This window comes from Vanellus vanellus, assembly GCF_965231255.1.
Source record: "Vanellus vanellus genome assembly, chromosome: 4".
NCBI classification, from domain to species: Eukaryota; Metazoa; Chordata; class Aves; order Charadriiformes; family Charadriidae; genus Vanellus; species Vanellus vanellus.
The window spans coordinates 53,020,970-53,042,752 of NC_138909.1; the positions used below are offsets into that span (position 1 = coordinate 53,020,970).

The following is a 21,783-nucleotide window of genomic DNA, read 5'->3' on the forward strand; positions in this document are numbered from 1 at the left end:
TTTTTACTAGCGCTAGGGCAGTGGTGCACAATCAGAATAGGTTAGCAGAAAGGCTGTAGGAGTGCCATCTTTGGAGGTTTTTCAAGACGTACACAGACAAAGCCATGGCCTTTCAGAGGTCCCTCCAATCAACATTTCTATAAGCACTTAAATCATAGATTGTAAAGCTGTAGCATTTGACTCACAAGATTGCTCCCATTCATGTAACAGCAAAAAAACCTGCCCAGTTGTGCAACTTAAACCTGTGCCAGTCTGGTTGATACAGTGTTGGCACGTTTGTAGAGTGACCTGATCCACCTGCAGTCTTTCCACAGGGGCTCTCCGGAGTTTTTTTAGGTCCAGCACAGCAGATACAAATGGCCTGCAGCCAGTCAGACAGCAGGTTCAGTTCAGGCAGCAGTTGCAGTTTTTTGATGGCAGCGAAGGTGTGTTTCCTAAACTGTGCAAGTATAAATCTATAGACCTTATTTGTGGGAGGGAACACCATCCATTGTTTCAGCCACTGATCTGCACAAAGCTGGCTGGAAAGGCAAAGCCTTCCTTTGCAAAGTGCGGCGTCCAAAACAAGCTGCTTAGCCCTCGGTGTGGCATGCCTTACCCAGGCCTCAGCAAAATCAAATGCCCACAGACACTCGTGAGAGTTTACAGCGTGACAGTGACACGCGTGCTTGTCGATGCCACCACCTTGGCTGGGCAACCCATGGAGACAAAGCTGCTGACAGCCTTCCATGCGTTGATGGTAGGTAGCATGGGGTAGGCATTTCCTCAAGGATGCACCTAAAGATGTTTACAACAGTTCCTGCTGTTGACATGGTGCTGCTGAGTGCCAGAGATCACTTGCAGAAAGGGTCAAAAGGGCCATGCTCATCTGTTTCTCAATAACCATGGGCAAGAACGTAAAACTCACTACAGAGAAGTCAAGTTCATGACAGTGTTCACCTTGCACATCCTCAAGGTCTTAGTTCACAGCCTCTCCAAATTAGAATGGCTCTCATATATCTATTCTCAAGCTGGCTGTAAAAGGGAAGCAGCAACTCTATCAGCAAAGTTTGGCATCCCATGGAAAGTCCCAGAACAGCTCTGGTTCACGGCCACTCACTCCTACTTGCAGATTGCCCAGTCAAGACGTGGAGCTGTCTTGGCCATACTGGGAGGCATCTTAAGAGCTGCAGCATCTCCAGCTGATGGGTGGCAAGGATCTAGAAGGCTATGAAATGGACAAAAAAAAAGTCACTAAGGGTCCACATTCCCATACTGCACGCTCTGAATTGCCCTTCATGCTCGCTCCAGCAGATGTTGGCTGGCTTAGACAGGGCGCTGTTGCTTCAACAGCCACAGCCCAATGTACCTCTCACACCATGGTGCATCACTGAAGCATGTATGGGCACGAAACAATGCTTGCCTCACAAGGAGGCCCTAACTGTGCTTTCTGCAAGATGCTTTAATGCTAAAAATGCCTGCATGGCTGAACATGCGTCTGTATTTCAGATGTCCCAAATTTAGTCTACTGAACTAGCTGTGTGTACAGGAGGTTGACTTACTCTCGAATCAATTGCTAAATATACTTGCCTGGTGATGTTCTGAGAAGAAAAGGACACTATAGATCAAACACTCAAATGACATTGAAAATGCAATCATTACAAGCCGCACTAGTGAAAACAACGAATATATTTGAAATAGATGCAAAAATTAAAAATTTGTCATTTCTTTACATTAACCATTTCAGTCCGAAAAACAGACAGCCTCATACCCTACCGCAAGGCAAATTCGGTACAAATTTAATACAAACAAATCCCCCACTTCAAAGAATATAAAGCTATTTGAAATGAATGTAGAAAACAACATATTATTACAAATTGGACAGATTCCTTCTCTCATGTTTCACTTTCCACCCACCCCCATTCAAACCTATCCTGGTCCTGCTGCTGTGCGATGAAGTTAATACACAAAGGTTTAAATATAGAACAGTTACTAAATTTTTCATTTTTGCATAATTACTATGTAATCTGGCTTAATAACGTACATAGGATAAAGTATGTGAACCAAAGTGGTCTGGGCTGAGCCCACAACTCTGAGTCAGAGACCCCTGCAGTGAACAACTGGTTGTATTTTCTCCCTAAAGAAACATGATTTTATCTCCTCACCAGACCTGAAATTCAGCATAAAATACAGAAGCAAGCTAACTGCAATTTAAGACGCTCATGTTCTTACAGGAAGACTCTTCACAGTTTTATTTATGAAATGCAAATACCTGCGTACAGGGAACACTCACATTTTAGAGAGAATCGGCAAACACAGAAGCTCAGGACCCTTTGTGACATGCAGTGGTCAGGATGAACACAGACAGCATCGTTATTCATAAACTTATCATTATTTCAAAGTTTTTAAGAAATGAAGACCAGCAGTAAAACTTCCCCATTGCGACTTCAGTATTCACCTGCCACCAAGGTAAAATCAGAGAGAGGAACTCTGCCTGCCTTCTGACTCCAACACCAACCCTTTCTTACTGGAGCTTGAGATAGCAAGTCAAGATTTCTTACAGGCTTCAGCTCTTTTCATTTTATGCACAGTCACACTCTTGAGCAATGACAGTATTTTGCTGCAAATGGTACTGAAAAATAAATGTGTTCATATTATTTTTTATATTCCTGTATATCATGGCCACACATATAATGTAGGTAAACACATAATCATATACCCCACTCTGCTTCGTAGAAGTTGGTACTCAAGCATACTTGCCTCACTCCTTAAGCTAACACTTTTCTTAAAGTAGGTGTCAGGAATGATGCATTTACAGCTCTACAATACTTTTTATAAGCTAACAAAGATGATTCTTTACTAATTAAAACACATTTGTTTACAAAGGCATTTAAAGAGATTATACATAAACTTCCATCTTAAGAAATGTAATCATATAAAAATGCTTCTAAAGAAACCTCTTTATTAATGGTCCAGATGGAATTTAGCATATCTTCAGCAAAATATTAAATACAATGGAAGGCAACAACCTTCTACTGAAATATAAAATCCTCTCTTCCGTATTTATTTCAGTCAGAAACACTTTCTATACTTTCTGCTCTACAAAGGATACCTCAAACACATTTTTTTTCCAAAAGCAGCTCTAGCTCATGCTTGAGCTGCACAATCTATTTCAGCTACACAACAAATTTGCTTTAGTGAAAAGGAAAGAAAACCTCTTAGTATTAAAGCACTGTACCATAGCAAGGCACCCAGTGTGCCGATTGCTATGAGATGTGTGAAACGCTTGCTCGCAGCTGCGCGCCTCAGCGTCAAAACCAGAAAATTCAGTCGCGCCCTTACAGCAAACCCCTTGGCTTTTTATTATCCAAGAAAAGATAAGCCGAACAGCAGTGTTCTATACTAGATGCCCTTTTTTCCCCCGCATATAAGGTTTGTGCTTCAGGTGAAGATTCCTCCAAGGTTTGTTTTCACGTAGCATTTTTTGCCTGTGTCTAACACCTCGTAGAGGCCTCTGCAACTAAATTCAGCAGCAAAACCTGGGAAAGCACTGTGGCAACTAACAGGCAGAAAAAGCTATGAGTGCCTAATTGCAGCGATTGTTAGTGAATTAAATGCAACAACCCTACAATCAGTGCAACTGCCTGCTTTATGTACTTCAGTGTTAACTAGGAGTTTCATCCTCTATATGCATTTTCAGTGTGCTGAATATTTTGGTGCATCTGTTTTGCTAAATTGAAACCAGCCAGGTAGCTTTAGCAGCCAGGTAGTCTTGGTGGTACCTCTGAAGAATCCAAACACAAGATGTCAACTGCCTACAAAAGCAATGGGTCCAAAAGTATCTTACCATCACTAGCTTTCACAGAGTCAGTGCTGCTAGGAATTTAGTCATCTGCAAGTTTTCATGTGAATACTGCTCAGAAATGTCTGGTGCTGTTCCTAACACTAAGGAATACAGAAGAAAACCTCTGCTGTCCATTATACAGCTCACCATTTCAAAGTTTTGTGTGTTTTATCACCCTGAAAAATATTTAAGTTCTCTGTTTCACTATATACAAATGCACACTGCAGCATTCACAGTGCATTTTATTTACTTTCATTTAGTGCCACTTCAGCCCACTCACTGAGCCAAGACTCCACACTTTAACTTTGCCTTTTAACCTTCCAGAAGTTGCGGCTTGTTCATGTTTCAGAACATATGCATGAAACCAGAACTTATTCCTCCATCTTTCAGCAAACATAAATTAAGGCAAGTATCTGCAGTGTCACAAATGTATGCATATTTGGCCAGCTAAGCCTCTTGGCAGCAGTGTGCAGAAAGCTAGCCAGGGTCCAAGCCAGGACAGGTGAATACTGGCTGGTCTGCGAGAGGGAAGCTTCTGACTCCCAAGGGAGGGGATGCCTGGCAGACCTCGCTGCCCATGTTGCCCTCTTCCCCTCTCCTTCCTCTCCCCATCCCTCTAGTAGCTCCCAGCTGGGTGCAATGACAGCTGCCTATCCTGAATTACGAGCACTCAGCTACATCAATGTTTCTTCATCTCTCAAAATGCCTACAGGCCAACTTTGACGCTCCTTGTGCTCCCGTTCCCACCAGAGGGTGAGCTGTGGTGGCCCATGTATGGCTGCAAGCCAGGGGCAGCAGCTAAGACAGGCAAATGTCAATAACTCCCGAGGCTCGCTTTGGGTTGGAATGATCCCATAGAGCAACCTGGACAACACCAGCGTGAGCAACCTGACTGGAGCCCCAGCAGCTGGTGGCTGGCCAGACCACCCATGTGCTGTCCCTTCAGGACCATATCTGACAGCAGAAGCAGACAGACTGAGGATCCCAGAGCCACATTGTTGTTGACTTCAGCCAGCCAAAGAAATAAAAGCCCTCTGGTACAGCTAGTGCCTCTTACCATATTGTTCCTCAACCTTCTCCCACTCCAGTGCTCCTCCTGCAGCAGAGAGTGAGCACGAGCTGTCACAGAGGCGTGTGAGGTGCGACACAAGCATCCGCCTGCCTGGTGCCACCACACCGCATGCTCATCTAAGTGCCTAAACTGCCTGCAGACCAACCCAGCAAGAGAACAAAACCCAAATACAGTGGTCAGTTTCCAACCTCTCCTTTCCCCTCACGGGCTTGCGGCAGGCACTCAGAGGAGCGCTCGTGCAAGGCAGCATGCAGGCAGGACCATGTCAGTAAGGACTCCAGGGCAGGTGGGACACCAGCAGCTCTGACTGGTATCTGTTTTAACTGCTGGGGAACTGTAGTCCCAGGCTCCACAGTATTAAGAGCTGCAGGACTGACATCTGACCACTCTCATCTCCTCTCCTTGTTTTTTTTTCCAGGCTCCTCCCTGCAGCCAGGCTTGTCCTCACAGCTATCCCCAGGCTTCAGCCATCCCACTGTCTTAAGCTGCTCTTATTTGAAGAGCAGCCATGAAAGGTTAACAGCCCTTCATTGTTTTGGGTCTCAGAGATAAGAAACAGCAACATGCAGAAATGTGAGATAGGCTTCACGGGAAATGTCAATAGGAATTTACAAGCTATAGAGGCATTCCCAAAAGCATCGCAAGCAAAAGTAATGGTGGCTGGATACCATTTGTCTTTCCTGGATAGTGAACATCTCAAATTTACATGTATAGGATTCTCCATCCTTTCACCAGAGGCAATAAAATCTCTGACCTTGCAAGAATCTGAAGCAACAGAAATTAAACATTATGGAAACAGCTGAAATCTGCTGCAGTCAGTACGTTTTTGCCCTTGTATGAATTTGTTTTCCTCAAAGAAAAAAAAAAAAAGAAAAGAAATTCCAACCTATATTCCAACCTATATTTTAGCAGTTCAGCCTTCAGACAGCACTCATCCATAAAGAACAGTTTTCTATGTTTTAAACCTTCAAAGTCAATGTCAGACAAATACAAACAATTCTTACACCTACAGAAAAGGCACCTGTTTCAGGTGTCTTCTATTTTTAGCCCTGTTTCTACTGATTGTCTTTTAACATTTACCTCAAATGCTTTTAAGCAACAGCAAGAGAGGTATCACCTAGTACCACGAGCTCAGCACCACATAGTACCTACATAATACAGGCAGATGAACAACAGTGTCTTGTGGGGAAACACAAGAGTGAAGGAAATACCATTGTAGACACATGAAAACAGAGTCCACAAAAAATAATCAGCCATGCTTTTAATAAACTTATTTAATACTTCATTCATCCAGCCTTCCACCCATTTGTTTTGCACATTAAGATGCACACATTGCAACTTAGCAGTCCTCCTAAATTAGGCCTCTCAAACCCATCTGTCTCACTGGCACTCAAGTTTCTTAGATTACACTGCAGGGAGACTTAAGATTTAAGTTTGTCTGTTACCTCAGAATAGTGTCAGACTCAATTAGATAAGAAAAGTGCCATTGCAAGATCACGCCATTCTGGTATCAAGCAGTTTTAATTCCCACTTGAAGTAACACAGATGTACACATGTACTTACACACACTTGCCACTGAAACCTCAAGAGTGGATTAGGACTCGCCACCATTTACATGAGTGCGGTAACACTTTGGTCCTCGCTAGCGGTGGAACACCGCACAGCAAATCCAAACCCATGACATTGGTCTGCAGTTCTGCAATAGGTGTGTTTTCATTTGCCACCTTTCACGGTACTCTTGTAAGTAATTTGTCGAGCACCGTAGAGCATAGGTCAAAAAGAACTGCATTTATTTAAAGAAGGAAAAGCTGCGTAACAAGAACAGGTTTGCACTGGGTTTACACACAGTGGGGAACAGGATGATAACTATAATTTTCCACAAATTAACCATTCACCCGAAGCTGGCTGAAGAGGATGCAAGTGGCTCCAGGGAGCGTATATGCCCCTCTCATGTGGTGCTTAAGGCACAAGGTGCGGTGTGGCTCTGCGCACACAAGCTACACGTTTATCGACTGACAACACCCCACAGCAAGTCACTGCTTACAAATCAGCTCATGGCTTGAAACCGGCTTTAATTATCAGACTGTTTCCCCACATCAAAATGCTAAGCAAGAACATCGTGTCTCAGGACAGCTGCCAACAGGAAGGATCTTAAAAAAAAAAAAAAAAGGGGGGGGGGGGGGACACGACACACGACTACAATGCTTAGAGAAGCCTAGAGAAGTTGAGCTGTAGCACAGCACTAAGCGAAGAGAGCACAGTACAAGGCCTAGCAAGCCTTTTCTGCCCAATTTTAAACCTCCCTATAGTCCTAGTTATTTTATACATATGTCAAATGAGGGGAGAAACGTATTCAAGATTTATTTGTTTTTTACACCACTGTATGACGCCAAATTATAGGAGAGGCAAGTCAAGCTGAATTATTTTAGCTAAATTAAAAACACGCGTTGCTGTCACATACTGAGCGCGAGGCCTTGGGATGGCAGACAGCCGGAATTAAGCAGCCTTTTCCCGCATCGAGTTAAATGAAGACTGTGAGGCATCAATATCTGCAGTAGTGGATACCTGTGACTGTGGTTTTATTGTCTATTGTACGTCTGTATCCAAATGCCAAGTAAATACCAAGCATCCAATTTAACTAGCCTGACAAACGCTGCAGGGACTCCACGTCCCCACATGAACAAGGCACCAAAAGAAACATCAGCAACTCACACCCCAGTTTTCAAACCTAATCAGAGTTAAGGCAACTACATCTCCAGTTCAGCACCCAACCAATCACTTTCTTGTTCTCAGAGGTAGGAAGTTTTAAGCTCTGACTGGGAAATTCAGTATCAGAAAAGGACATTCAGTGCTATGTCTTACTTCCATTTTTGCTTTTGCTGATACTTCCTCAGCACCTGTACCTACCAAAGCTTCGTGGCCATCTTAGACGGACTAGCTAATGGTGGCAGCTTGAGCATGTAAAAATGAAGTTAATTTGCTTTTGGGGAAAAGGAGGTGGTGGGTGTTGCTGTCTTTTACCGGTGTAGATATCTGAGATGTCCTCCAACAAGACAGTTGGAGGTGCCCTGGAATGACAGCAAGGTGCCTGTTCCAGCCAGCCAATGCAGGTTCAGACCCCAAGTAAGAAGATGAAAGGAAAAGAAGAAAAGAAATCACCCTGAAGTAATTAAGAATACACATCCCCAAATGTCTTGCTATACGTCTCCAACTCCATCATTGAAACCTTGTAATTAGAGGTGGATAGAAAAGACAGAGCGAGGTGTATATATAAACAAATTTAGGAGAAGGATTAAATGCACTGACTGTAATTAAAGATGGTCTCTTCCAAGGCTAAAATGGGTACTCTCACTTTCATACGAATTAGAAGCTGAGCAACACTTAAGTAATATCTTCCCCCTAAACAGTGACAAAATCTGGCATCACGGGACAGTGGAGAGTTGCAGATATCTGACGGTGCTGCCTCAAAGTTTAGATTTAGCTTGCCACAGCACAGATAGTGCCTTGTTTATAATTTAATTTCCGTCCTACTTCCTTTTTCATTGAACAGTACAAAGCTGGTTGTCTCTGTGCCAGGCAGGGTACAGTCGAGCAGAAGCTGAAAATGATCCATTTGGGGATGATAAGGTATGGAACAGCTTTTTAAAACTCTCCCTCCTTTCCTCCTTCTTCTTTCTTCCTCACAAAACTCAATCCAGATTTCTTAAATGCAGTCTACTGAGGTTATCTGGCAATGGAAGGAAGAGCCTCAAGTTTGGACCTACTTGCCATGTGAGTATGTAAAGTCAGGCAGTGGGAACCAAGACACCTGACAGTCTATTGCAAATACCTGTTAGCACCTAAACCCAATAACTGCTTCTAGCCAAACACACACAACAAGCTCCCAAATTTCCCTAGCAGAAATTATTTGCTCCACCCATGCTGTTCATTGCAGCAGTCAACACAACAGCACCTACCAATCCGGATTAAGTCATCTTATTTGGGGGAATTACAGGGTTTGCTACCTTTATGTTTTGTAAATACCAGCTGATGTGGTATGTAAGACACACAGTGTCTGCGCAGCTGGTATTTGCAAACACTGACAGTACTCCCAACTTCAATAGGAGCTGCTGAGTTCTGGCAGCAATTACATGCCAGGCAGGCCCCTTGTTTAGCACCTCGTATCTTCATTTAGTTACCTAAATTGAAACATCAATGAAAGAAAAGCAGATAAATTTGTTAGGCATTAATCCCAAGGTAGCAGTTGGGAAGAGAGGACTCGCAAGTAGTTCTCCAGCCTTTTAGAGATGTTTTACGGCATTCAGATGTAATCTTCGACTATTCCCCGAATCTTCTGCTTTCTTGCTACAAGGTAGAACTTAATACACGGTTTCTTAATGTAGGGCATGTATCCTGCAACTAGAGTTACTAGTTTTCAAGTTCGAAGCATTGCAACAGATGACCTCACGTACATACATCCAAGCGCACACCTCTTCTATATCAGCTACACCGATCTCCAGGCGCTACACAATTACTTACACTAATTTATATAGAAAAAATTGCGCAACATAAACTAGAATTAAACAATAATATTAGCCACTTGACATCCTTTGACAAGTCCTGTCACTCTGCTCTAACAGGATATATACATCGCTCAGTATGCATGTTTCAGTTTCCATCTCAAATCACAGCACTCTATGAAGTCCTGAAACAACCCTCTCCTTCCAAAAACAGGGAGGGGCTGGGGGGAAGGAATGTCTTACCCATTCTTGTGAGTTGCACAGTTCTTTAGCATGAGAAAAGTCACTTTTAACTGGATCACATGCATAGAGTTTTTATTTGTGGGGGGTTTTTTGTTTGTTTTGTTTGTGGTTTTTTTTTTTCCCCCAAAAGGCCCAAATTAAACTGCTGTGAAGGAAGAACATTATGCTTTTTCACATTTACGATCTGATGGCTAAATGTTCATGCTCAGTACAGTTTCTGGAACCTTAACTGCATCCTCTGTAGCCGCACAGATGTGATGTGGGGTTCAGCCTGCACGCAGGCATGCACAGCTCCTACAAATCCCCTGAGCAAGGCGCAGAATTGGGTCCACAGCCTGCCACATGCTAAACCACCATGTGTACCAAGTGCAAAAAAACAGATTAAAAATTACTTGACTTGAGAAGGAATTCTATGTAGTAAATCTGTCCGCCAACCAAGACCACGAGGGAAAAGTAGCATGAGCTGTAACAGGAAAGCACACATCGTTCCATCCAGAAAGAGACATTTTGAATTTAGGACCAGGCCACAGTATATCCAATACTCAAATGGGTTAAGCAGCCCATGGTAAGGAGCACTGAAAATAGAGCTAGAGATATCAATCCTGCATGGAGGCAGGGACAGTAGGGAACGGGACAAGCAACCCACATCCTCCAGCTTAGGTTGCTCCCTTAGTGTCTCCTCCAACCAGGGACACTGGGTCATCGACATTTTGTGCTCATGACATACCAGGGAGAAAATAATCCAGCCTCCTGCAGGTTTCGAGTGAATCCTGAGTGCAGAGCCAACCTTGCCTTAAACACACTGCTAGCTTTCAGGTGCATTTGCCCCCTCTTCAAACCATGGCAGATACCACTTCTGCATACCCAGTTTTCATCTGTGCGCTTCCATCGACTTGACTGGTTGGGATTCAGCCAAGAATTCCCACCGCATTACGTAAGACTCGTTTCAGAGGCCAGCTCTTTAAGAAGAGCCATTAGCTGCCTAAATACCTTTAAAAAAAAAATTTAAAAAATGAAGTTCCAGCTCACTTTCCCAGATGTAGCTAAGCAAGCTTAAGAGGAAAACATAATTTTTTTTTAAAATACCCAATTCAACAAATCTTTTCCTCCTCCAATCAAGACAGCACTCACGACCAGGCATGTCTTCCCCTATTTGCAGGGAATCAACACCTAGCTGTTTTCTGTGTGGTCCTAAAAGTACCTCAAAGTCTGGCACATCTGTCTCCATTTTTTACAAGACCAGCTCACTCTTTCTACCATGGCGGATAAGAATTGGCCAGGTCAATCAGCAGATGCTGAGAACATAAACCACTTTTTACATAGTCCATTAGAGGCCGACACACAATGGACTTATGTTTGGAGAGAGGGATGAACAAATTCAAGTGGAAAAAATGCATGCACTTGGTTTCTCACCCATCTGCTTTCTGCTGGTTGTTTGGCTGGCCAGGAAGCACACAGCTTTCTGGAGCCCAGACCCAAGACTATACTTAGGCTCCACAGTTCAAAGTCGACTTCAGCAGGAAAAAAGGACATTACAATTTAGTCTGTAAGACAGTATCTTAGTCCATTTTCATTGCTGAATAAAAGCTTTGTCCAAAGCATGAGGATGTGTACATCTCTGACACCTAGAATATAACTTACTGAGCAGATTAACTTCCAAGCTTCATCTGCTTAATATACTCCTCCTTTCCAAACCAGCAGTCTAGGTGAAAACACACTTTTGTTGGGAGTGCATAAACACGTGAGCTGTGGTGCACACTGAAAAGACAGCAGTTCAGTGCACGGGCATTTCTACTATCTTAATGCAGCATGTAGTACAGGACAAGCCCCAGGTCCGGACATTTGCTGACTGCCTACAGGCAGGGAAAAGGTGATGAGAATAGTAGCATTTCATCACAAAGCCTTAAATCTTCTAATTTCTTTAATTCCATGGATTCATCAGACTCAGAAATGTGGCACATTTAAGCACAGGATTAAATTTTCAGTTCTATGGGTCCAGTTCTTTACAGACTTTGCTGAACAAGCTCCACAAAAAAAAAAAAAACTTATTACAGCAATTTAAGACACAAACGCCACTATGTACTTTGTCCCTCTGTTTGAAACCTGAGGTTAAATGACAGATAAAAGGGGGTTTGAGCTGAGGTTGGAGCCTGCATTGGCTGAGTTAACCCCATTCACCTGACCACTACAGCTGGCATCCTCAGAGGCAGTAGTAGCTGGGGGTGGAGAGGGAGAGGGGGAGCTGATGCCTAAACCATGGTAGCTGTCTCCTCACAAAGGCAAGTTAGACTCTTAAGACATTACCTTGCTTCAGCAGTGTAAAGGTATGTTTATTGCAATTCACTTGAACTGCAGTGAACCACTTCACACCAACCAGATGGGTGTAAAAAGTTCCTTACTTGATGAGAAAACCAGAAGAAACGGATATAATACAGAGGTTAAGTTCTGCTAGTAAGATGAGGTGGTTCCTACCACTAGTGTAGCAGCTGCATTATCTAGATGGTTTATGTATCATCTGGACATGTCCTAGAAACGGTAGCAGTTTTTATACATCCGTTATGAGATCTGTACCGGGTCAGTAAGACCCATCCAGTGCCGCACTCTCCAGGCAACAGCAGCCAAAACTGGATGCTTAGGAGAAATATTAAACTGACAAAGAGGTGAACTGTACTATTCTGCACTGTAAATTAATACCGTCACTCAAAGAAGCGATCCCACCCTCTCCCTGTGCTGGCATTTGGGTGTGTGTCTGTGACAGTAAGGTGGGTCAGAAAAATGAAGTGGTTGAAGAAGCAACCTTCTCCCCTCCCTCCTGCACCCATAGGAAACAGGACTCAGCAGCAGCATGCAACTGCACTGGGTTAAGCTCATGATGGAAGTACAGCAGCAAGACACGTACTGGGTGATCCTTCCCTGGAAGCACTTTACCTCCAGCAGTCAGTTAGGGATTTCCTCAGGTTGTGGCTGTGCTGTAGCCATTCAGTGTGATGGATCAGTGCAGTTATATCTTTATGTTGTATAACAGTACTAACAGCAGTGGTAATTTGCGATTTTGAAAAGGCAGCCCACAATAAAAATAAACATTAAGCATTGTTTTGGTATGCTGTTATTTCAATGACCTTTCAGTTCTGTTTCAAAACTTCCAAGTTTATCAGCAACTGGCGATTACATGCTTTTCATTAACCCTGCAATTTAGTAACACGAAGAACCACAGACAGAATTTCAAGACATCCGTCTATGCACTCTTTCAGCTTATACAAACTTTAAAATCCAAGTAACCATGGTGGGTGAAATTAATGTACCAATGAACATAACTGTCCTCCTGGCAAGCTCATCTGCACTTCTTTTATGAGAAAACTGACTATTAGAACTTAACTTCAGAGGCACCTACTCTATTTACTTTATCAGCTAATATTGTACATCCTAATGCTCCCATCAAAAAAAATATATATATTTCATCAAAACCTGCTTATATACAGGTATCTACTTCATACATGTGATGATGCACTGTAACAACCTTTTTTCTGGCAAGATTTTAGGTTTAAAGAACACACAAAGCACTACCCTAAATTCAGGACTACACTGCCTTCTGCACATCTCCACCATAAACAATTAGGCTCACTTGGGAAGAAGGTAATGTTTGTTTTCTTCTACTAAAAGGTTTTGTAAGTGACTGCGTCTCATGTATTCCCCATCCTGATCTTGCACTTCTGAAAATGCAGGGCTGTCCCACTCAGCTTATCCAAGCCATCTCCACAGCAGTCTCAGCTCACTGCAACACAAACTAGTGAACCCTGAACACGAGACAACTGCTCCCTGTCCCACCCAGCACACAGTGACTGAGCTAAACACTTGTGCACTTTTCCTTCTCAGAGCAACTCCCTGCTAGGAAAGCAGGGAAATGCCCCTAGAGCGCACCTCTCCCAACAGCAAAGCCTGGTTTTTACCTCCACCTGGCTCAGCTCGCCAGCTTTTGTCAAACTAGGGACATCGCGTTTTGCCTAGGGACCTGGGACGGGATCTGTCAATTGCTCCAGGCAGGAGAGCACCTGCAACTCAGGTGCTGCACTGCTGAGCACCGCTGTGCTTCAGATCGCTGGTCTGTCCTGCCCAAAGGCATTAATCCGCTCCCTCTTCTAATTATGCTCCCACTGCTTGCCAGGAGTTTACTGTTTTGTGGAATGCAGGCAGGACAACTTCTACCCCTGCTGATCTGCCCCTTGCCTCCTTCTTGACTAAAAAAAAACCCAACCCCCTGGCAGAGAATAATGCAAACAGTTTGACAGAAGCAGGAGATAACCGTCCATCTAGATCAAGCCATACCATGGTCACCCAGCCAATGCACTCGTTCAGCTCACACAGTGCCAGCTTGGGCACAGCAGCATGTGGCTTGCCAATTTCAAGGCACACTTTTATTAATTTCCCCACTAATTCTTGAAAGCTGTTCTTTAAAATCATTCAGTTTCACAAGCTGTTTTCAAAGACTTGGCCATAGAAACGACAAGATCTTGAACAACTCCTGCAGCAGAGCTCCTCACAGCCAGGCAGGAGTGAAAATGACTTTCTCACCAAAGCAGCCCTGATGGGTCAGTCCCGGTATCCCTCATCAGGACTCCATCTGCTTTTGACAAGAAAGGATGGACCACAGCAGGAGGCATTGCTTCCTCCTGCAGCCCTGCGCAAGCTGAGAGGACAAGTCCACACATGAATAGCAGAGGGCCGATGACTCACTGCCTTCACTGAGCAGTGTGAAGATCTCATCTTCAGGGGGATGGATATACCTTGGGTTTTACATTATAATGCACAAACAGTAAAACTGATGCAAATAAAAGAGATTATGCTGTGTCTTTTTAAGAAGCTCAAGTCTCTCATGGAATCTTGGGCTGAAAGTTGAATTCCTCTGTACAGCTGTCAGGTTAGCTCAATTTAAAAACCGCCTTAGAAAAAGTCTTGATTGCCAATGTACTTGGTATTTACATTGCTCTGTGAAAGCCTACTGATATAATACTCTGGCTGGCAACAACAACAAAAAATATATACCTGAATACACATGTATGTATTTCCCATTAGGAACTGGTTACACCTGTGTGCCATTCTGGTTGACCTCTCTGTAACTATTAAAATACCTTCTAGAACCTCATCTGTCCTTAGGATAGAAGATTTACTGCCTTCCTCCTTTTTATTTAGGGGGTTTCCCATTTCATGCCTCTGAGATGCAAACCTTAATCACACAGCACCAAAAGAGGACTGCCATTAGAGGGATGAGTCCTTACGGTTTCACTATAATGAACACACGCAGTTCTGAGCCGGGTGTTCTAGGGAGACTTAAAGCAGAGAAAAAGGAATTTTATGTATGAATTGCTAACAAACACTTTACCATAATTGTAGTCTGAATTCCATCATCTAACAAGAGTTTTTGTTGGAATTATGTCTCTGCTTGCATTTGTCTTCTTTTCAGCATCCCCTCAAGAGCATACAGAAAAGAGACCCAGCAGTAGAAAGTGCAAATTAAAGTAGTGGTGCCAAACGTCCGAGTCCGCACACACACACACACACACAGAGATCAACCACTGTCATTTCCACTGACGTCAAAACTGGACATAAAACCTCTTATGTGCAGCACCAATGCAGAACCTGAACAGCACCGTGTACCAGTACACGGCTACTGCAGCTTTCTGGTTCGTGGCAGCTCTGGCCACCCTCATCCGGGAACCAAAGGCCCTGTAAAGGAGGAAGCCATTTCCCTGCCCTCCAGCACTCGGTCCAGCCCACAGACACCACGTGAGGGACTGGGCAAGGAGGAGGATATGAGGCAGCCATCTCCTCTCTTCCTCCTTGACAGGCCCCTGTGAGATAACCAAGCGTGTCTCAGCCAGAAGCATCATGGCAGTGGTGAGTCAAAGGCGCTGGTCCTGGAAAGGAGACACCTCCAAAATCAACATCTAGTGCTCCACAGCCAGCAGGGCAGGGCTGCGCCGGGGGAAGAGGATGGGCTCTGCTGCAAGGACCAGCTGCTACGGGGACTCACTGTGGCTGTGAATCTTGCATTAAACTTTACAAGATGCTCAAAGGATTTTAATGCCGTCTTAGTAAAACACTGAAAACCAGTATGATCAGTATTATCAGCTCATACACCCACAGTGCTAGAGGAGGGGGCATAAAACCCTAAAATTACAAGTCCTTCACACCAATACATTAGGTAACTACAATTGTGCATACCTGATCTGCTTTTTTGAACACCTGTTTGCACATAGAAGGATCTTGCACTAATTTGCAGGTTCTCGCCAGGAATAATAAAATCTGGCTTCGAGTATAGTGTAACTGTAGGAGGTACAGCAAGCAGCAGCGGTTACAGGTATTAGTTGTATAATCACAAGACATACCTTGCAGTTTACCTATTTTGACCTTGAGATGGCAAAGAAAGAAAAGCTAGCAAGGCAAATACTATATGGTCCAGCTACTACAAAGGTACAACACAGAACTGAAAGTGAGAACAGAGATTGAACAATTAATAGATCCTTCTTCTGTCCCTGCATCTGCTGTAAATGCTGCTGTGCCTCATTTACTGTGCTGCTTAAACATGTTAAGGCAGAGCAGGGGGAAGAAGAGGCAACTCCATGCTCAGGTTATAAAAATGGCTGGAAGAAAAAAGAAAATAGGAAAATGTAGTTTAGATGATGACAAGTCAATAATGATGGAGGAGGGGAAAAGGAAGAAATGTAAGAGAGTATCTGGAAAGAGGATGGACAAAAATGAGAGTGAGAAAGAAGTACAGTTGCGGCCAAATATTTTTACTTTTTTTCTTTAATAAGTGTGACCAAAGGACAGAATTTTGCATGAAGCTATTTTCCTGAAGACTCTGTCAGCAGAACTTCTGCCAGCTGATTTCACTGCCTTAGCCAATGCACTGCATTCTGCAGCCCAAGCCTGCATTTGTGAGCTTGAGCCTTCCCCAGTTCCTCTCATCTCTAGGATGACCACGCGGCTATTAGGCAGGCCTATAGTTTACTCATATTACAATTAAACTACAGGAAAGCATGTAGGCATGCAAGGGAAAGTGATGGTCTAGCTGCTACATAACTGCGGCCACAGAACAACACACAAAAAAGAAAAACCCTGTGAGTTCAATCTTGTTGTGCCATCAACCACGTTTCACGTATTTAGAAGCATGCAAAGAGGTTTTAAGTCATATTCACACATACACCCTTCGCTTTCTCTGGATGCATGAAACCTGAAAGACCACAAGCTACATGAAAAAGAACAAAAAAGCTACCCGAAAGAGAGTCTGTCCTGCTGCCTGAATGATAAGTGAAAGGCAGCGATCCTGTAGTGAGGGTGCCACAGCGCTGCTCAGCTGGGGAACCGAAAGCCAGTGCAAAGATGGGCACCTTTCACACCCAGCAGCTCTCTGCGTGCACCCTTCAAAGCTGTGTACCCCAGGAGACTTCCTACAGCTAAAAAAACCCATCTGCAAACAAACTCTGACAAGATACAATAGACAGTAAACACTGTCTCCAAAACTGTGCAAACATGAATTCTTTAAAAATCGGGTCTTCAGGGTCTAATGAACGTCCTTGGTAAGTAAGTACAGCTTTTCACAGCGCTGGATGCACAGAACCAGGGCTGCAGCTCAGGAGTTGCTGATTTCTAGCCCACGCACAGCTCTTTGGACAGGACACATACCAGCAAGGAAGCAGACGGAGGGGAAAAACATATCTGTAGGTACTTACATGCAAGATGAAAATTAACTGCACTTTAGGCATACTTTAAAAAAAAACAACATAGAATAACCCTGTGTGACATATTGTTCCCTGAAAATCATGCACCTTAATCACAAATTATTTTGTATGTACTTATAACATTTAACACCTCTAGCAAACAGTTGCTGTAATCAGATTCTTTATTAGTAACAGTATGGTTAACCAGTTACAGCATTAATCAGTCTAAAGCTAATTATCAAGGGTGTTTCAAAAATAGCATACCAAACGAGAAAAAAAAAAACAAATCATATTATACCTATTAGATTTTAGTTGATGAAAAAAAACCAACTTAATAAACACTTCAGTGCAGAATCAAAACAATTTCAATAAAATATTCTTCAATAAAAATGGTAATTCTAATGTCAGCCATACATCTTTTAACTTGCTTTTTTCTCAAGACTTACCTATGTTTTTCTAGTTCGTTGTGTGATGACCTATTAAAAAGAGAAAAGAAATATTAGAGAAAAGGATACATACCAAGATTTAGAATATTTAAAAGCCAACACCTGCATCAGTTGCAGAAGAGCTCTCTAAAACATGTATTTACATGGATTATGAAACAGCTTTGCTGTTAAATTGCTTCATTTTTACATCCCTTAGATACTTCAAGGTATCAACTTAATTTCCATGAGTAAACCGTGGGTTTGGGGGGGAATTATAATAAATTTGCATTTATTAATGTTCAATAGATTCAGAGACAGAATTGGACATAAAAAAAAATGAGCAGGTTAGTAATAAAAACAGCCCACAAGATTTTTATCTGTGAAGAAAAATTATGAGGGGGCAGAAAGTGTTAGAAGATCTAAATGGCAGCAGGTAAGAGTAAAAAGCACCCAAAAAGCCAGCTTTCAAGCCCACGGAGAAGCAGAAAGAAAAATCAGCAGCTAACCACTGCTGTTGCTGTTGACATCTTAATGGCAAAAAAAGAGATGAATTCTCTTAATTCTTCTCAGTCTTACAAACAGAAAAAAAGTTAATAAAATCACAGTCCCTGAACTGACCACATCAGTATGCTATTCTCTTCCAATCTACTATGATTCGAGATTATTTTTTTTTCCACCGTAATTGATGCCTCAGGTTTTTTCCTTTAGAAGGCAGCCCTAACTTCTTGGAGATTCTTTTGTTAATTGATTCAGCTGGAAAAACTAATTTTATTTATTTACACAGCTTAGATTAGACGTATTCCTAAAATGAAGTTATTGTCATCACTTCAAAACCAGCGACTTCCCAGACCTTTAGCTTTGTCCAACTGAAAACATCGCCGGTACGTAAGGATCAAAAGATACAGAGGCAGTGGCAGCTTTTACAGCTGGCAGATTACATCAAAGCAGTTCTCCTGTAACATGCTGTAACCCCTGCCTGCATCTGGGCATCGGGGAAATGTATGTGCACAGTCCATAGAGTGAGCAGAGACATTCCAGGGTGAGAAATTCTTCCTGCACAAACACATGACGTGCTCAGTGGCAAGCCGTTCTGCCTCTCCCCGCGCACGCAGCTGGCTGCTGCGGCATACCTAGGTGTTACTGATGACGAAAACATCTCTCCAGCCACAGAGAGGGGAAAAAAAAGAAAGCAAAGCTCATGCAAAGAACTAACCAACAAACAAATCCACAAGCAATTTACTTCAGCCTGGCGTAGCTCCTGATCCTGCCCCTCTGCAGGTAGAAGAAAACTCAAACGCGTACAAAATTCAGCACTGATGTCAATCCATTTTCTCTGGAAAGCATCCCAGTATTGTTACCAAGACATCAGCTATGTCAACCATTACCTGGCAAATGTTTCTGAAGAGCCTGTGAATTCATTTTTTTTTTAAACTTGTTGCATCAAGTGAGCCACAATCGGGTAACGTATGTGTTCCTACTGTGCCATGCTCCTGACCAATGCAGCAACACTGAAACTGCTTTACACATATTCTATGTTACATTAATAGGTCAAGGTGGGCTGGGCTTGCTGGTGATTTACCGCCTTTGCCATGTGACCATAATAAGGGAATATTGTTTTTATTTTCTACTCCTACACGCACAGAGATAGCTCAAACCTTTTCTCCATGAGAAGTGACAAACACTATGCCAAACCTGCCAACGTTTATGAAAACACACAGAAAATGTAAGTTCAGGAGGAACCACTCTCCCCAAACACCCCCAATGGGCCTGTCAAAGGCACCAAGACACTGTTCGCAGGGAGCTCTGGAAGAGAGAAGAACCCCAGGAGAACCATTGGCCAAGAAATTCAGCCTGCACGAAGTATTTTGCTGGGTTAAGAGAGGATGCAATGAGTACCTGCGTGCAGCATGCCTACAAGCCACCTCTGGCTCATGAAGGGTGACCCTGGTGTTCGCCTGGGATGCCTCCTGCCAGACGAGCTCTGGAGGGGCACAGCTGCCTGCCCTGGTTATGCCCGCTACCAAACGGAGTGGCAGTGAACGCCTGGCTCTTTGCAGAGCTCTTTGGGATGCAGAAGCCTAATCGATGCGTGCAAACACGGGCACCAGCCACACGCTTCAGGATGTGCGGGAAGGCTGACTAATGCCTCAACTATCAGGCCCTATCCAGGAACTAAAACTGAGAGTTTTGACATTTACCTGACAGTTGCTCCACCTACAGAACAGGCTAAACACCCTACTGCAAGCATGATGGTTTAGTTTTTTTGTTGGGTTTGTTTTCAGAAGAGATGATACTCTCTCTAAATATTGTTTATTCTCTCCTTCACTGTCTACAGCACAGTATATTGCAAGAATACCCATCTCCTGCTCTTCATGCAACCTGAAGCAAGGAAAAAACCTGTAAGAGTGGGTCTACGCACAAACCAGCAGCCCAAGCACTACCTCCATTTTAAAAGAGAGTCGTCTATTACTTCAGCAAAAGATAAGGTGCAGGCCAGAACTGAGAAGATATATCTATATTTATATGGAAGAGACAGATGTAAGACTGATTTTCACACAAATGGTCTGGTGGAGCCCTTCAAAAGTGGCTGCAAGAGAAGGAAGACTTTTGGTGTTCAGTTTAAGTTCAGTACGTTAGGTTCCTGTATCTCCAGGCAAAACTTGGGGGAGTTGGGGGTAGCAATGATGATGGAAAGGTGTCAATAAAAAGGTTCAGATAAAAATAAAGGGGGAAAGCCAACAATAAAAAATATCATCAGCAAAAATCACAGATTCAGAAGGAGATCAGTGATACTGCTGTTTAATATCCCTTTATTAGGGCTGCAGCCCTAATATCCCTTTAGCAAATTGCAAGCAGTTCACAAGCTATGAAGTAGTAGTTAAATTTTCTTTAAGAATAAATTGTCAAAAGAAGACTTGAAAGAAGGGGAAGGAACCAGGTAAATGCAGTGTTGTTTTGCAAGATGCTGTGCCACTTCTAACAGCAAGTCTCTAACGCTGTCCCCTTCCACCACCCTCCCTCCCTTAAACAAGAATTCTAGGTACTCATATTTGAGCATGTCATTGATGCAACATTCATTACAATTAGGATTGGTGCTAATTGAGATGATAAGACTAACCCAGAAAAGACAGCCCCCCCCCCAACTTTTCTACTAGTTTACAGGAACTGCCCACGTATACCGAGCTGAGATTTCACCATACATGTGACGCGCTGCCTGTTTGGTTACTAAATCAGCTTCCCTTACTCCTCCACCCGTTTGCCCCACCAGACACTCCATCTTGTTGGAAGGAAACCAGCATCAGCCCCTGGCAAAAGCAGGGACGTGTCAGCAATGCTGTTGAAACTTCTTCCCAATGCCAATACGAGCCACGTCCAGGTGGCAAGTTACTGATAGGCTACCGGTTGCCAATGCACTTTGAAGCGCTATAGGGAGCGCAGCGGGATAGTTAACGAAATGCTTAAAACAGTGGCAAGAGCCTTGCCTGCACCAGGGTGGTGTGGGCAGGGCTGGTAGGGTGTTGTACAACCCATGTGCAGAGGACGCAACTCCACCAAAGGTCGCAGGACACTTGGAGGGCCATGTGCAAACTACATTGTCTGCACTTCACCTTTTGTTCAGGCCAAAAGAGTAAGAACAAACAGAGCAAGAAGTTTTACAAGGTGCTACATGCTAAGTGTCCGCATCTGATTCCCACTCCCAAGCGTGCTGGTGCGCAAGAGCACGCAGTTCATAGACCCACAGTCTTGTCTGGATGTGACTGCGGCAGAGCTTAAGGCTGGAAACATCCCAATTCGCTTCCAGGGAATTTCCTGTCTGCACACATAACCTGCCATGGGACGCACATGAAAATATTACAGCCCACCACCCAAATTGCCCGAGATGAGGAGTGGTGCAGCAATAAACCTGCACATAAGTACATGTCCTGCCCAGCATTCACTGCTCCCAGGTCACTGGGGTTTTTTTCCATTTGTTTCAAACTGGTCACATCACTAACAGCCTGTC

The 21,783-nt window shown here is 43.5% G+C and overlaps 1 protein-coding gene across 2 annotated transcripts in view; it reads right to left on the reverse strand.

Annotated features, from left to right (window-relative positions):
- MXD4 (MAX dimerization protein 4) overlaps positions 1 to 21,783 on the reverse strand; it is a gene marked incomplete at its 5' end in the record, with an annotated part of 39,439 nt that overhangs the window by 11,464 nt on the left and 6,192 nt on the right. For both annotated transcript variants that reach the window (XM_082483120.1, XM_082483121.1), the window contains one exon: positions 17,802 to 17,831. In XM_082483120.1, the coding sequence (XP_082339246.1) occupies positions 17,802 to 17,831 (30 nt within the window). The remainder of the gene's footprint in view (positions 1 to 17,801; positions 17,832 to 21,783) is intronic.